The 17,869-nt window shown below is 36.0% G+C and overlaps 1 protein-coding gene across 1 annotated transcript; it reads left to right on the top strand.

Moving 5' to 3' along the window:
• Positions 1-7,250: 7,250 nt before the first annotated feature.
• On the top strand, positions 7,251-17,714 carry LOC132547069 (glyoxylate reductase/hydroxypyruvate reductase-like). The gene is made up of 4 exons (XM_060210821.1): positions 7,251-7,512; positions 16,088-16,258; positions 16,538-16,713; positions 17,044-17,714. The coding sequence occupies exons 1-4, from the start codon at positions 7,314-7,316 to the stop codon at positions 17,461-17,463; spliced, it is 966 nt and encodes a 321-aa protein (XP_060066804.1). The 5' UTR covers positions 7,251-7,313; the 3' UTR covers positions 17,464-17,714.
• Positions 17,715-17,869: the final 155 nt, after the last annotated feature.

Genomic DNA, 17,869 nt, shown 5'->3' with positions numbered 1-17,869 from the left:
ATAAAAAATGGAATTGAAATCTCAAGAATCAATGGTAGTTACTCAATTGTGTGTGTTTCTTAGCTGATAAGAAAATGAGATTGAAGAGACAGTGATTTCAATGGTGTAGGTCATCTGTACATCCGGTAAAGTTGTTCAGGTGTCCGACTATTTATCTGATATTTAGATATTTTCACATATGTGTAATATAGTAAATAGTTTTTGTGATGTTTGTGTTTTAAATACATGTAATGTCATATTCTATGAATCTGATAATTTATCGTTTAATTTTGTACAGAAAGTAAAACTAAGGGATTAAGCCACTGTAATTTCGATTATGTTCTGTACCATTAAGTTAATTTATCAATTAATTGATATATTCATCTATTTGTTTAGTTATTTATTTTTATTTATTTATTTTTAATATTATTAACATTAATATTATTATTTGACATATTTTTCACTTTTACTTCAAAATAAGGCAATCAGTTTGTTTTACGCAGAAAACATTTCGCAAATGTCCATTATTTCCGTGGATATTATATTCGATGCTAACATCTAAATATAAAGAGATCCCGGTGTCCAATAAAGAATGGCGTCTTTCTTTCAATGAAGACAATCGTTATGAATATAGCTTTAATGCGATACACATGGACTAGAATCTTTTATTAGTTTTACTAGATGAGATTATTAGATTTCCATACAACTATAAGTTCAATATAACCCAATCATAGCAGGAAATACTTGTCCTTTGAGATATATACAGAGTTACTGTTCTTGGCGAGTGAACAGTTTCTTGTGCATGAAAGCCCGAGTTTGTTGAGTTTTCCGTCCGTTGTTCGCTATCGATGAAAAATTAACTCTATTACTTTCGGCGAATTATAGTTGAAGTATTCATGAAAATGTACAATTAATTTCTAATTTAAAAGCAAACGGAATTTCACCGTCAAAAAAGGTTATCGTGAAGTCAGGAGATAGTCCGTGACGGTATACCGAGAGTACGCCTTGCAGGGGTTCCCCTGGTTTCGCGTTTATAACTTTTCTTTTTCTCAGCCAATCGCATATTACTTTTAAAATGACGTAGGACGATTATCCATCATCTTATTATACCAATCAATGAAATCGCTTGAATAAAGCAAATGTCGTCATTTCGATCTAATTCAGAGTCGGGGAATTCCAACAAAGGAAATTTCTTACCACGGTATTTGTCACGACAAATCCAGAGCTTCGCATGCTAAAATATGAGCGCATATGAGTTTTGAATAATTTCTTGATATAAAAACAGTACACTTACTTCACAATAAACGAGAAAGAACTTACGAATGACATGAAACTGTGTCTCCGTCCGGGCGACGAATTCGGCTTGTTATAGTCAAGAACGACAACTCAATACCGCTTCAAGTTCGCGGGAGTGTTAATATTTCACGATATGAAAAAGATATGAAAGCTGTCATTGGTCGGCTCTATGATAAGTTGAAGCAGGATTTGAATATGTTTGTCATGTATATAATATAGGTATTTGTAGATTTTGTTATCTTTATTTTATGGTATAAAACCTTGAAAAATGAATTCCTTCAGGATGCACATGTATAAATATAATTATATCATTGTATTTAAGCAAGTTTGAAATAATGGAGTAAGACACGTCATTTGCTCTGCATTTGTTGTTGCCGAGAAAAAAACCAGATACCGCATTAAGTAGAAATGTGCATTTACTTCATTGCTACCAATACCAGGAATAAACATTCTGTTCCTGGTAGTAACGTACATCCTGGTTTTGTTCAAGAGCAAAAGTAGTTTTTTTCTTTATATATGCTCATAATAAACGCCTCAAACTGAAATGGGAATTTATCTTCATTGTCATCTTCAGTGCTTCCAACCCAGAATGGACTTCTGTGACTGAAATTTGTCAGAAGCATCCCTGAGTGTACGGGGTTTTACTTTGAACTCCTTAGCACAAATAATTCATGGCCTTATATGGGAAATATTTATTAATCCATACCAAACCAGGAGAATGAAAGAGATCCTATGGACCTCTTGTTTTTACTGACAAATAATTTATTTTGGTTAGAATATTTTTTATCAGATTGCAGTTTGATAGTATAAGAGAATCGAATCCCCCGAATTCTTCTCCCGTTGGACCGGAATTGCGAGGCTCAGATTTATTTTTTAAAATGATTTGTCAGCAATTTTGCTATAAATTAGCATTACGTATACTAGAAAGTCCGTTATGTTAACATTATACAGCAAAGTCTCAGGTGACTGTCAATATCCTTCGATCTCCTGTTGAAATTACTTCTTTATTAATTTCTTGTCGCATTTTGATAAATATATGTGATTGTAAATTTAACATTTCATTCAAAAAATGTCAAAACTACCAATTTATTTTGGTAGCGTCATGTTTCTATGGTTACAAATGGAATTCAACACTTGTTTATGAGTATTATGTAAAGCAGAGACTTCGATATATATTTCTGTCTTAATCAGAGAAGAAAACAGTGTAAAGGTTTTAATTTTCAAGGGTAGAATAATGACGTAAAAATTAAATCCATTTCCTTAAAGAATTTGAAACATTTAAAGAACAACCTTTACCATAAGTAAACATCAATAAGAAAAACAATAAGTACTGTAAAATCATATATTTTCGAGGGGCTCAATTTCCGCGAGTTTAAAAAAATGCTGTTTCGTAAATATTTAATTAGATACATCTCAATGAATCAGCTTATACTGATTTCAAAAGTTCATGGACATATTAATTCACATATTAAAAGTACCCACGAAACCACTGGAAATAAAATCATCCACAAAAACTAATGTTTTTACAGTAAGTAATAAATAAATGTATCAAGTTCTTAATTTACTTTATTATTCTTACATGTTATGTGCTTTCTTATTGTATTGTGTTCCTTATTTATCAAACAAATAATAAATGTTATAAAATGATCCATATCTTTCTAGTTCTTCATTTTTATGTTGGTTGGGTCGTTAACCTCCTCAAATCTAACTGAGAATACAACTTTGATCAATAGAGAGGACATCAAAAATGTAAGCTCCTTTCCTCGAAAGAATTACCGGAAGTAAATATCATCGGCAGTTTAGGACAAAACAACAAAGTCGTCATGATATCTGTATCCACCAGTCAGCCATGAGTTCCGAAGAATTTTAATTTTAATAGTTCGTAATTTTGTCTAAAATGACAATAATATTCTCAAGGTTTTGAACTGAAGTGTACGTTTTTGGGAATTTCAGCAATAAATGAAAACATTTTTCCGATTAAAAAAAAAAAAAAACCAACACACTCGGATAAATATTTGCTGCTTTCGAAAATACTGAGAATATACCAGAATTTACACACGATTGAATCTTTCTGATGTATCAGGTGTGGAGTTGACCGTTCAGTTTAACAGCTAACACGTCTGTAAGCAATATAAAATACAATATTAACGGAAAGATTTGTTATTGAGAGTTTACACTCCCTTGATCGCTTATTTTTACAGAGTTAAACGTCCTTGAAACAATAAAGGTCATGTGAAGACGACTGTCAAGAGGGGACACAGAAATGACACAGAGAGGACACAGAGGAGACACAGAGGGGACACAGAGAGGACTCAGAAGGGACACAGAGGGGACACAGAGAGGACTCAAAGGGGACACAGAGGGGACTCAGAGGGGACACAGAGAGGACTCAAAGGGGACACATAGGGGGCATAGAGACAACACAGATTACACAGTAAGGGACATAGAGAGGACACAGGGAGGACACAGGGAGGACCCAGAGGGGACACAGTGGACACAGTGGGGACACAAAGGAGAAACAGAAAGGATACAGAGGGACGCAGAGGTCACACTGAGGGGACACATATGAGACACATGGGGCACTAAGGGGGACCACTGAGGACACATTGGGGGCACAGAGGGGACACAATGGTGACACAGAGGGGACACAGATGAAACACAGAGCCGGAGATAGAGGGGGCACAGAAGGAAAAACAGGGTCAATGGGTCTACTTTGTATCCTGCAAAATCCCTTTGCAACAAGTAGAAGACATGGACGTCAAACCCTGAATCTACTACATATCCGAAACAACAAATTGGCTGATCGATACTTACGTCAGGAATATGATACCCGTGGCCAATAGTATACTTACTGTACAGGATGTGAGAAAAGGCTACGGCATTACAAAGATGTTACCTTAATTATATTTCATGTAAACAGGCCGAGGTCTTCTTCCCTATGGGTAGGTGACTTCATTCCGACGCTGTATTTCATGATATGGTATATATTTGGTGTTATACTGTAAATTTGGTGTTATTCTGCGAGGTCGGTCTATTAAAAAATCAATATCACCTGTAATATTAAAAATATATTTATCTTTTTTGTGTGTTAAAAGTAGGCATCTATTTAGCTGATACCGTAAGATTATCAAAGCATCACTCAAGGACTACGACAAACGATTCAAGGTCGTTTAAAATCGATATGAAATATGTAGAAAGTTAAATCTTAACTTCGTACAAAAATAATTAATCAATAAACGATCGCGTAGAATTTCGAGTATTGCTTTTCCCTGTTTCAGAACCTTGCACCATGACTACGCTAATAGCTTTCCTCCTTTTCTCAATAAAAACACGGAACACTGGGGAAATAAAAGCAGCGATACATATAGCGAATCGGAGGCCAACCTCGTTCATTGCACGTGACTGTAGGCGAACCGTAGTCAGGATGTTGTGACTCAATTTCTCAGTGTGTGAATTTATTCTGAAACGTGAAAACAAAGAATAATGAGAGAAAACGAAAGTCGATAAATACAGATCTTTGTTAGCGACGGATGTATGGTTATTTTTCCCAATATCTGAAAAGATTCAATTTTGAGAATAACACTAACATTTACCAACTGTAGTGACTACGACGGTTTTGGACTGAATTTCTGCGTCCTTTCAGACCTTTTGAAATTAGAAGACAGTAAGGCATCAGGGCTTTCCAGAGACTTCAAAATGTAGCATTAACATCGACAGGAATCAGGAATGTGAATAGTCACAATTTTCAAATGGCTTAAAGACTCAGATCGGTTTGTTGTATTGGTTAAAGAATAAGAGATGACGGAAGTTTTACGTCAGTGAAGTCTTGACCACATCAACTTTGTTTATTGGAGACTGAGATAATATCTGTATTCTATGATAAGGACAATTACTAACGTGAGATGTTGAATGGCATTGATGTATATTATAGTGTATATAAAAATTCACACATATGCAACCAAGGCTTTTGTGTTTTAGTGGCGAAGGAAGTTGTCAAAAGGTGAGCCCCACCCCCGCTTCCTACACCACTGTTTTTCGTTATATAGATATATTCATTGTTTAATGTTTAATGTCATATTTGCAAGGAAATTCAAGGACGGATTAAGTGTGTAGGGTTACTGTAAAATTATGCATTGAGTAAATGTCGTGTTTCTTTTTCTCTTTAGTTGGTTTCGTTTCTAAATTTCATATTTCCACAAATTAATGAACTGTTTAAGAAACCACGTGAATTGTTAGTATGTGGTCATCTCGTGGATACCGTTTGTCTTCGAAGTCAAGTGCCTACGATAAAAGGCATTTTCAACAACGATTTAATATAATTGAAGAGTATTTGAAACAAGTAATGAAATGCTTATTAATGGTAAGTGAAAATCAAATTTATTTTAAAACTTTAAAGTAAAAAAGAAAGCAATCTCATACTTAACCACGGGTTAGGTTGGAATCCCATGAAAATATAAAGAGCTTCTAGAAATAAATAGAATCTTGATGATATAAATGATTTGGTCTGAAATGGAAGAGACAGGTATCGGAAAGAATCCTATTCTGTAACTGGCATTGTTTGTGTCGGGTCACACCACCTGGCCTCACAGTTTTATTGTATCAGGCAGTAATCAAATACAGTTGTAATTCAGTACGAATGTCGGGTATTAATTTGCCAGAATTATTTAAATATTGTATTAAGATATGAAACACTAAAACCAGGAAGTTTTGGTTGTTGCACTGAGTAAGTTTATTTGAGGAAAAATTATAATATACATCCCTGTTTGGAACTATATTTAGGTGCGGCGTGTCGCTGACAGGAACGGAAAGACAAATTTATTATTTCATTCTCAAATCTACAGCTTATATCTTATAACACCGAAGATACATGCTCTATACATATTTTGATAGTCAAACATAAACACTTATATTGCAGATTATTGCATGTATTTATATATATATTGACAAACACAAAGGAAACACAAATGCATTTAACCCTATTATTCAGACTCAGCAGTATGTGTGAGATTATGAAAACGCTATGTCGCATCGCATGTGACTGTGTGTTGGGGTGTAATTGATTTAGCTAATCCAATAGTATATACGTCGGCAAAGGAAAAAAAAGGATTTGTATTTTTTTTTTTTTTTTATATGTCTCGTCATCAATTGATATGGTTTATAATGGTGATTAAAATATAGCGATCTTTCTGAGCTTTTTCAAATGGGGAGGGCTAGTTGGAAAGAGAGGCGTTGAGTCTCGAGGTGTCGGAGAAAACGCTGGCGTGGTGTGGTTGTAGGTGTGATTATATAACGGTGCACGAGTATCATCGAGAATTTGGAAAAGACTTTAACACTTACGTAGAATATGTCCAATAAGCTCAGACATAAATTATGCTAGTAATACAACACCACAATCACACCGGCCGACACGATCAATTTATCGATTCCGATTCCCGCGCGGTTTCATCACCTTCCACTTACGAAATGCGGGGATACCACGTGCAGTGAAGCCGGGAAAGTCACCTTGGCTTTTTCAACAAGGAGAGTATGCTCCGCCTCACGTAGGTCGAATGTATTAGATTGTTCTTGATGAAAAATGCAGAGATCACACATTTGTAGCTTGTTATGAAAAAAGCCGAGAGGTTCCGTTTCAGTGTCCGGGTTGACCATTTCGATACACACGTGTGTTTTATATTCGATAAAAGCGTGTTCTCAGAGGTGTGTGTGTCTGAATGCACGAACTAGTTAATCAACAGGAAGAAGCATCGCATTATATAATAGTTATATATAGATTATCGGTTTAGTTTTTAAAAGTCCCTGAATGTTATAACAATCATAAACGGACACACCAAAAGCGTACAGACGGATCTGTAACGCAATCACACACTGTATTACGTGGTGCGCCAAGCCTAGTTTTGTTTACGTGCTTTGATGCCTGCTGCAATATAACAGAGAATTGCTATATATATCTGTTAGCTATAAAGACATAGATAACACATAGAAACCTCACATCAGATTTGATCTGTAAGATAATACTGACAGCTACTGATTTTCGAAAAATGTCAAAATTTAAAGTTTACATTACTAGAAGAATACCAGATTCTGGTTTGGAGATACTGAATGGTCACTGTGACATAACGAGCTGGGAGGGAGAGGATGCCATTCCCAAGGAAGAGTTAATGAAACACGTGCCGGGTATAAATGGTCTGCTGTGCATGTTGACAGATGACATTGACAAAGAGGTCATAGAAAAGGCCGGTAAGTATTTTTGTTTTATCACTCACATCCATCCGTCCGTCCGTCTTGGCGTCCGTATGTCCATAAAGTAATCTGTTAATTATAAGTTTTCGACTGTCTGTCCTTAGGTTTTATTTGGACGTTATACGAATTCATATTGACGAGTGACATTGACAAGGATGATGTAGAAAAGGCCGGTAGGTATTTTATCTCACTCACGTCCGTCCGTTCAACCTGCAATTTGCAAAATTACAATGTATATGTATATGTATATGTTTACTGTTATTTGTTTTCGGGGTTGTCATTACCTCTGTCCCGCGATAGGTGTATGAACGGACGGAGCTGTAATATGTGTCATTACCTCTGTCCCGCGATAGGGGTATGAACGGACGGAGCTGTAATATGTATCATTACGTCTGTCCTGCGATAGGGGTATGAACGGACGGAGGTGTGATATGTATCATTACGTCTGTCCTACGATAGGGGTATCATTACGTCTGCCCTGCGATAGGGGTATGGACGGGCGGAGCTGTGATATACAGTGCACACCTTCTAACCATATGTTCTGATAACTAAAAACCAAAAAGTTGGAGAACAAAACTCTAAAAGTTGTTGAAATTCACTTTTTGTAAACATGCCTCCATAAGTTTCTTCTTATTCTCCGTCTACAATCTACATTACAGCTACACACTAGTTTATTGATCATTCAAAACATTTCAGGCCACACCTTATGTATAAACTCATCAGACCTTTAATCAATAATCCTATACATTGTGTAGTACACAATAAACACATTCCATATGCCTTGTGTGTAACACAATAAACATATTCTATATCCATATGTCTTGTGTATAACACAATAAACATATTCTATATCCATATGCCTTGTGTGTAACACAATAAACATATTCTATATCCATATGCCTTGTGTGTAACACAATAAACATATTCTATATCCATATGCCTTGTGTGTAACACAATAAACATATTCTATATCCATATGCCTTGTGTGTAACACAATAAACATATTCTATATCAATATGCCTTGTGTGTAACACAATAAACATATTCTATATCCATATGCCTTGTGTATAACACAATAAACACATTCCATATGCCTTGTGTATAACACAATAAACACATTCCATATGCCTTGTGTATAACACGATAAACACATTCCATATCTATATGTCTTGTGTATAACACAATAAACACATTCCATATGCCTTGTGTGTAACACAATAAACATATTCCATATGCCTTGTGTGTAACACAATAAACATATTGCATATGCCTTGTGTGTAACACAATAAACATATTCCATATGCCTTGTGTGTAACACAATAAACATATTGCATATGCCTTGTGTGTAACACAATAAACATATTCCATATGCCTTGTGTGTAACACAATAAACATATTGCATATCCCCATGCATTCTGTATAGCACAATAAACATATTGCATATGCCTTGTGTGTAACACAATAAACATATTGCATATCCCCATGCATTCTGTATAGCACAATAAACATATTCCATATCTATATGTCTTGTGTGTAACACAATAAACATATTCCATATCTATATGACTTGTGTATAACACAATAAACAGATTCCATATCCATATGTCTTGTGTATAACACAATAAACACATTCCATATCTATATGTCTTGTGTGTAACACAATAAACAGATTTCATATCCCCATGCATTGTGTATAGCACAATAAACATATTCCATATTCATATGCCTTGTGTATAACACAATAAACATATTCCATATGTCCATGCATTGAGTATAGCACAATAAACATATTCCATATCCATATGCCTTGTGTATAACACAATAAACATATTCCATATCCATATGCCTTGTGTATAACACAATTAACAGATTGCATATCCTTATGTCTTGTGTATAACACAATTAACAGATTGCATATCTTTATGTCTTGTGTATAACACAATAAACAGATTGCATATCCTTATGTCTTGTGTGTGTGTGCGCGTGCGTGCGTGCGTGCGTGTGTGTGTGTCCTTTTCTAATGATTTGATAAATTTCATTAATTACCTACTATATTCGCGACCCATTAATGCCGACCAATTGATGAGTTTCCAATGACTCTGAAATGAATGATTTAGGAAATTCCAATTTGAAAATAATGAAGATCAATAAAATGTTTACATTATTGATTTGAAGTTTCTCTGTGTTTTAATCTGATCCAGATATTATGTCTCTCCTTCCATTATCATATTGATTAGGCTCGATTTCTTATGATATAATATGATATGATAGATAATGGACGCAGGCATTCTTATGCCTCTATATCCATATCGTGAAATTATAAAAAGACATATATAATTAATGGTCACTTCCGGTAAAGGATTTGAAACTAGCAAGATGGTTAAATTTTAGTTCTAAGCATTTCCAGTGGTAGTCCAAATTAATTTCGAAGTCTCTGATAGTTTTTGCTTGTATTACCGAATCTGGTAGGCTGTTCCACACAACGACAATTCTGAGTCCAAAGGAGTATTTGCGAATATCCAGTCTACAATGTTTTTTCTGTAATTTCTGCGAGTTGCCTCTCGTTCTGACTCTTTTATGGTGTTCAAATATCATAGGCAATCATATTATAGGTAACGTATAGATAGTACATTCGTTCTAAACTACTTGTCATCAATTATAACATATGATGAAACAAATGGCAGGTGACCATACATGTTTCTGTGTTGAAGGAATAACTCACTTACAATGTCCCCGGTAAGGACTAATTTGCACTTATCAAGGGAGATTACCCAACACCGCCGTTCTGAAAAAACATTTTTTCCAACTTTGTTTTCATTGAGATTCTGCTGTTGTAGCATATACTATCTGATATTAAGCAAACGTCTCTGACCTTTCTAAGACTGATAACACATCGATGTATACCTAGTCTGTCTAAAAGCAAGCTAAATAGTATGATGTAAACGACCACGTGGCGGTTAATATCACCTTATTACAAAGGTTATGGGTCAATGTTATGGAGGTTACGTGTTAACAAACAAATACGTGTGTACCTATGTTGTTTTTTGTTTGTTTGTTTGTTTTTTGTTTTGTTTTTGTTTGTTTTTTTATGTTTTAGCCCAACATCAGCTGTTCAAATCGCCCTACGTTTATGGTCTGTCGTCCATTCGTCCGTCTCAAATCGCCCTACGTTTATGGTCTGTCGTCCATTCGTCCGTCTCAAATCGCCCTACGTTTATGGTTTGTCGTCCATTCGTCCGTCTCAAACAATTCTTGATGTGTCTATTTCTTTCTCAAACCGTTATGTAGGTTTTCCTTAGTCCTTAGTTGTGCTCTTTGATTTTTGGGACTGATCATGAAAAAACGATATGACTAATAGGCGACTATTTCTGGTTTGATAGTTTAAATTTGATATTACTCTTTCTTAAGAGGAATTTTCATATGTCATATGATTAAGAGCAAAGAAGGGGAAAGAAGTGAAAAGAATAAAAAAGATTTAACTTTTAAAGAACAAATGAAGACCTAATCATAATGGCGCCAGGATCCCACTACTACCATCTTCGGCAAGACCGATTTATCATATTTTTGTCGCGCTATTAAGCGAGAGTTACTCCCCTTTGCATGTCTAATGAACGACGAACGCTATATATTTTGAGTGTTTTTGTCGCATACGACATTTGAAACATTAAAATAGATACAGACATTTTGTGCAGGACTTTGCTTCCATGCCGCCGCCGCATTGTACGGTTAAGCGACAGAACAAGACGCTAAATTTAACTCCAAATATTGCAAGTTACAATAGTTAATGTAGTTACATTGTACTTTAGTTACAAAAGTTACTGGTTACTGTAGTTACAATAGTTTCGGTTGTTAAAATAGTTACATTGTAGTTAAATTACAATAGTTAATGTAGTTGAAATAGTTACTGTGGTTACAATACTGTCGAAACTCGCTATCTCGAAATTCCAATTATCCGAATTTCGACTGAAACAAAGTGTCCACATAAGGTTGTCGATATCAGTTTTCTGACGGTGATTACTGTTGAATGAAGTAGAGGTGCGAAAAAATGAATGGAAGTTAGCTTGAAAGTAAGGAAAAAACTTTTGTCTGTCTATTTTAATATTCTCTTCATCTTTTCTCTATACCTACCTTTCAGTTTACAACGTGTTTTCTTTGCAATATCTCCGTTTTTGTCTTTGTGTTGAGAGTTACAGTGTGTGTATCGTTACTTCTGATAGAATCCAGACAACGTTTGTAACATTGCCACTTCCTTTCCTCTGAGAACGAACGAATGGCGCATGCGAGAACTTGTTTAACGTGTACAGGGATACTGATACTAATTAAGAAACCAACTTTTAATTGGATACTTAAACTGGTAAATAAGTCACAGACCAAGTATTCTATGTACGATGGACCGGCACGTTGTTATGAGCCAAATGTTACGCAAAGATGACTTTCTAATCTATGTATGTATTAATCCATTTTGTCAGAAGACGTGCCGATGTTTTGACAAAAATAATTTCGAGACATTGAATTACTTTTCCATTGCTTTACAATTGCAGGGACTGAAAAATCACTTTGACTCGAACGAAATTTCGTCTCAATGAAATTCTAGTCATCCAAACTAAAGTTACAAAGGTATAGAATGAAAACATTCGAGACATGTTGTTATCCATTATAATTATAATGACCATGAATAGTTATTGATATCTGTGTCATTCAACTTTATTGATTATTTCCAATAAATCACCAGCTGGCATTGCTTTCTTCTTAAACTAAAAAACATACAAATTATTGACATAAAGGGTAATTCCTGACAAATGTCAGTGAACCTGTTTGAATACACTTTCAAGCATCAAAATATATTTCCTTTGGTCAGTTCGGACAAACAAAATGAACGTAAATACCTCAGACCAATACAGAATTAGACCGTGAGAATTAAATATTCCTATATTTTGGTTCAAAATCCTATATTTTAAAAGACCTCCTATATTTCCAATATTTTCCTATATTTTGAAAATTCCTAAATTTTTCGGGAAATTTGTCGCTGATAGATATCGAGACTGTAAATATTTCTTTGATAATGCTCTTGGCTTCTTTATTTTACAAGTTAGAGAATTCTAAAGTCTGTAACAGCATCACCAGCCAACAGAAAATGATTCAGTGCATCTGTTTATCACCTGTATGGGCACCTTGCAAGATAGTACAACAGGATATTGGCCTTTTAGGTGCCAATTCAGATGATGATGATGATGATGATGATGAGCTATGCAGCAGCTCTCAGTCTGGATTGTGATGCTGTTGAAGTGCATAGTTACTTGAAGATAGTTTTTAATCATTGATTAATATAGAAACAGTAAGTGAAGATAAGAATTGTTAGTATAAATGCCTTTGAATGAAACGATTTTCGTTTGGAAAACTCCTATATTTTGTCTAAAAAATCTAGCATAAAAAATCCTATATTTGTTGAAAAAATATTCCTATATTCTTCCTATATTTTAAAGAATATTTAACTGACAGCCTGATTAAAGCACATTGTGTTGTATATTGTGAAGATATTAGCTGCACGATGTGTTTATTCCAAGCAGACAAAGACACTGTAAGTAAACAGGAAAAAGATCAATTTCTTCCATCCGCCTAATGCAGAACACATGTACTGAATATTTATAAATTCTGCAATGACTACATCGACCTTGAATTTACTAGTGGGTACATGCCAGTAAGGTTTGTTGTAGTGACGCAATCAGGGTCATTTGTAAATCGATTTTGTTAAATTTATGTTGCATTTCTACCGGAAGTTTTTTTTTTCATTTTTTAAGTGTCGGAATGAGGCACGAGACTTCTATCAGAACATCAAAAGGTATTTATGAACGAAAACCCAACTTGTCCGGAATGTCCTTACTGCCACATTTAACCCCAAATACCTCGTGACAATTCGTTTAAGACAGCATTTTTCTCGATGTTACAAATTTGGATTTTTGTTGACATATCATTAGCAAACCGAATCGTTGACAACTAACATGAATCCAGTAGCCGGACTGATTAAAACCAGATCAGATTGGAACACATGTTGTTATTTACTGTTATTTAGGTCCAAACACAAGCTAATTAAATGGATTTATCAAACAAAGAAAATATCAGAGGAAAATACAATGTTACAGTATAACTAGAAACCCGGACGTTCGGTGACCAGATATCAGAGGAAAGGACTATGTAACAGTATTATTAGATACCCGGACGTTCGGTGACCAGATATCAGAGGAAAGGACAATGTTAGAGTATAATTAGACACACGGATGTTCGGTAACCAGATATCAGAGGAAAGGACTATGTAACAGTATAATTAGACACACGGACGTTTGGTGACCAGATATCAGAGGAAAGGACAATGTTAGAGTATAATTAGATACCCGGACGTTCGATGACCAGATATCAGAGGAAAGGACTATGTTACAGTATAATTAGACACACGGACGTTCGGTAACCAGATATCAGAGGAAAGGACAATGTTAGAGTATAATTAGATACCCGGACGTTCGATGACCAGATATCAGAGGAAAGGACTATGTTACAGTATAATTAGACACACGGACGTTCGGTAACCAGATATCAGAGGAAAGGACTATGTTAGAGTATAAATAGATACACGGACGTTCGGTGCCAGATATCAGTGGAAAGGACAATGTTAGAGTATAATTAGATACTCGGACGTTTGTTGACCAGATATCAGAGGAAAGGACTGTTACAGTATAAATAGATACATTGACGTTCGGTGACCAGATATCAGAAGAAAGGACTATGTTACAGTATGATTAGATACCCGGACGTTCGGCGACCAGATATCAGAGGAAATGACAATGTTAGAGTATAATTAGACACACGGACGTTCGATGACCAGATATCAGAGGAAAGGACAGTGTTCGAGTATAATTAGATACACGGACGTTCGGTGACCAGATATCAGAGGAAAGGACTATGTTACAGTATAAATAGATACATTGACGTTCGGTGACCAGATATCAGAGGAAAGGACAATGTTAGAGTATAATTAGACACACGGACGTTCGATGACCAGATATCAGAGGAAAGGACTATGTTACAGTATAATTAGACACAGGGACGTTACAATTTATTGTAAATAATAATGAGGCAATGTTGACGGTTCAACCCCCACCCCCACCATCACCACCACCTTCGCGTCTTCCCAGCACTTACAACAGAGTAACATCCCTTCGTTTCTATCTATAAGAAGGTAAAGTAAACTTCTTTGCGGGAGATAGGAAAAAGGGATAGAGGGCTGGATAAGGTATTCGATTATTTTTCTAACACCTCCCTCTATCTCATCACATTACTAACAGCTGTCAAATAGCACGTGATACTGAACCAGACGGTGTTTTAATACCCCTGTAAACACCTCTATATTGTTTGTATAGAGAAAATCTCGCTTTTTTATCATCTATTAACATATTCCTTTATCAATTGAGCTTTAGTGATTTCTCGTTATGTTATAAACCCAGAAAAATATTGTAAACACATACAATTCATATAGTATACTTTATACTGAATAAATTCAGTTAAGTGCCTATAGATTCAAAGGTTGTTCCTATAACAGCCCATGGACATGAATTACGATAAATGGTTAGTGATCCACGGGGACACTATGTAATCACACGATCATTTCTCATCTAATCACGTGAGAGAAACCTGAATTCATTGACATGTGCATTGACAGCCAACCCTGTTATGAACGACTTGGCGAATCATTTTGGTCGGATAAGAAGGTATGTCGTTAAATGTAAAGAAATATATCTTTGAGGTATGACATTCAAGAGACAAAATCAATATCACCAGACAAATTCTGATAACGATATCAACAGAAAAAGTATGACAGCTACATCAACAGGCAAGATTTAAAGACGACATCAACCGTAATGCCTTGTGACATCATCAACAGACAAATGGTCCAATCAAACGGTGACAATGTTAAGGAAGTGTTTGGCTAGCAATGTAGAGTCTAGTGCGAGTGTATGCTGGATTAGCAATGTAGAGTCTAGTGCGAGTGTATACTGGACTAGCATTGTTGAGTCTAATGCAAGTGTATGATGGGCTAGCTATGTAGAATTTAGTACGAGTGTCTCCTGGACTGGCTAAGTGAAGTTTAGTGCGAGTGTCTCCTGGGCAAGCTATGTGGAGTCAAGTGCGAGTGTCTGATGGGGTAGCATTGTGGAGTCAAGTGCGAGTGTCTGTTGGGCTAGCAATGTGGAGTCTAGTGCGAGCGTCTGTTGGGCTAGCAATGTGGAGTCTAGTGCGAGCGTCTGTTGGGCTAGCAATGTGGAGTCTAGTGCGAGTGTCTGACAAGAAACAATGCTGTCATCACTTAATGACGTCACACAACTCATATAAGTATTGTATGGATTGAGAACTCAAGACATTTAATAGTATATATCCACCGAATGTTAAAAAAAACACGTCTGATAATAGGACATAATGTATCTATTTATGGTAATATCACGGTTACCCATTATGTAATGTGTTATAACCTGCCCCTATTGAAAGATTCCGCCGTATCTAATATCCGTTTTGTGTATTACAGGGCCGAATCTGAAGGTGATCACAACCATGTCCGTGGGTTTTGAACACATAGATATAGAGGAGTGCCGAAAGAGGGGGATATTGGTTGCCAATACTCCGAATGTTTCAACTGACAGCGTGGCTGAGCTGACCTTATCACTACTGCTGATGACTGCCAGGAGATTGGTAGAAGGTAAGGCAATTGAAACGTTACAAACAAGCAATTTGTCCGAGAGTTATACATATAAATGTTTTATTCACATACCCAATAGAAACATTGTTAGACATGATGTACATAGAACAGTGAAACAGGCTTGTTGGACATGGTGTACATAGAACAGTGACACAGGCCTGTTGGACATGGTGTGCATACAACAGCGACATAGGCCTATAGAACCTGATTTTATATAGAATGGCCAAGGTCGAGCCAAACAGGCGTGTTTTCAATAAACAAATGTTTTATCGGTTACAGGTGTAGATGCTGTGAAGAATGATCAGTGGGGGCCATGGAAACCGATGTGGCTGTGTGGTGTCGAACTGACCGGTCGGACAGTCGGAATCCTTGGACTCGGAAGAATCGGTTATGGTGTAGCCAAGCGTGTACGACCTTTCGGAATCAGCCGTATCCTCTATAACGATGTCTGTCAGGTATGAAATGATATGTTAATCAGGTTGTTAAATTGATATGAAAATCATGTTTTTTTTTTAGATGTTTTGTCTACATTTATTTGTCTTAATTTGAATATGGAAGGATATCAACAGAAATTCGAAATCTCACGCAATGCGTGTACTAAAACCTCTCGAAGTTCAATTCCTGCAAAATTTTGGAAGTAAAACTATTCCGAAATAAGTCTAGAGGTTTGAGTGAGTTACAGCTAGAACTGTTGAATATATTCAAAGAAGAGTCCTTTTATATGTTCTGTAAATGAGCGGAAATGCCTTGGTTCTATTGGTTATACACTGACTGATCAATTACAGGTGAGTCATGCTGATGACGTAGGTGCGGAGTTCACAGATTTCGAAAATATGATCAAAGAATCGGACGTAGTAATTATATGTTGCAACTTGACGGATTCAACCAGGCACAAGTTCAACAAGGATACGTTCAAGAAAATGAAGAAGACCGCCATCTTAATCAACAGTGGTCGAGGGGGCGTTGTCCAGCATGACGATCTCTATGATGCACTCACTTCCGGCGAAATCTATGCTGCGGGATTGGACGTCACTGAACCGGAACCTCTACCACATGACCATCCATTGGTAGGTTTGCAGAACTGTGTCATACTTCCTCACATGGGAAGTAACACTTGGGACTCTAGAAACCATATGGCCGAAACTGCGGCCAAAAATATCATTTCCGTTATGAACGGCGAGATTCCTTACGGTCTTGTCAAATAAGTGGGCAAAAGCATAAGTGATCAAAACATCACAGCTGAACATTTAAATAAAATTAAGAACATTTTATTGTTTACCGAGTGAATGAAAACTTACTAAGATAATAGTTAAACGGACCAGAAATGTCATTTCATTGTACCGGTGTTACATTTCAATATAAGACTCCATGACTGCAATATGTCAAAAAATGATAGTTAAAATTTTTTGCTTATATCCAGTTTTAAAATTGATTTATTGATAGTCAAAAATTAAAAGAAAATACTCGTTGCGCTTGCTTTTGGTGATTTTTACATTCTTAGCATCATACTATGTAATTCAATTGTTTCGCAATAGGCATGCTGACGTTTTTAATATGACGTTTTGGTGCACTAGGAGATGTTATCACCCACGACCAACAGCGTCGTCACTT

The sequence above is a fragment of the Ylistrum balloti genome, unplaced genomic scaffold, assembly GCF_031769215.1.
Source record: "Ylistrum balloti isolate Yb309-2 unplaced genomic scaffold, AGI_CSIRO_Ybal_v1 Utg369932, whole genome shotgun sequence".
In the NCBI taxonomy this organism is placed as follows: Eukaryota; Metazoa; Mollusca; class Bivalvia; order Pectinida; family Pectinidae; genus Ylistrum; species Ylistrum balloti.
The sequence above is the reverse complement of the archived record's forward strand: the minus strand, read 5'-3'. Positions and strand labels throughout refer to the sequence as shown.

Excerpts from the sequence above, each read along its gene's own strand:
- LOC132547069 (XM_060210821.1), top strand. The coding sequence starts at position 7,314 with ATGTCAAAATTTAAAGTTTACATTACTAGAAGAATACCAGATTCTGGT. Across the intron at positions 7,513-16,087 it reads AGAGGTCATAGAAAAGGCCG|GGCCGAATCTGAAGGTGATC; the intron begins GTAAGTATTTTT and ends TGTGTATTACAG. Across the intron at positions 16,714-17,043 it reads TCTATAACGATGTCTGTCAG|GTGAGTCATGCTGATGACGT; the intron begins GTATGAAATGAT and ends GATCAATTACAG.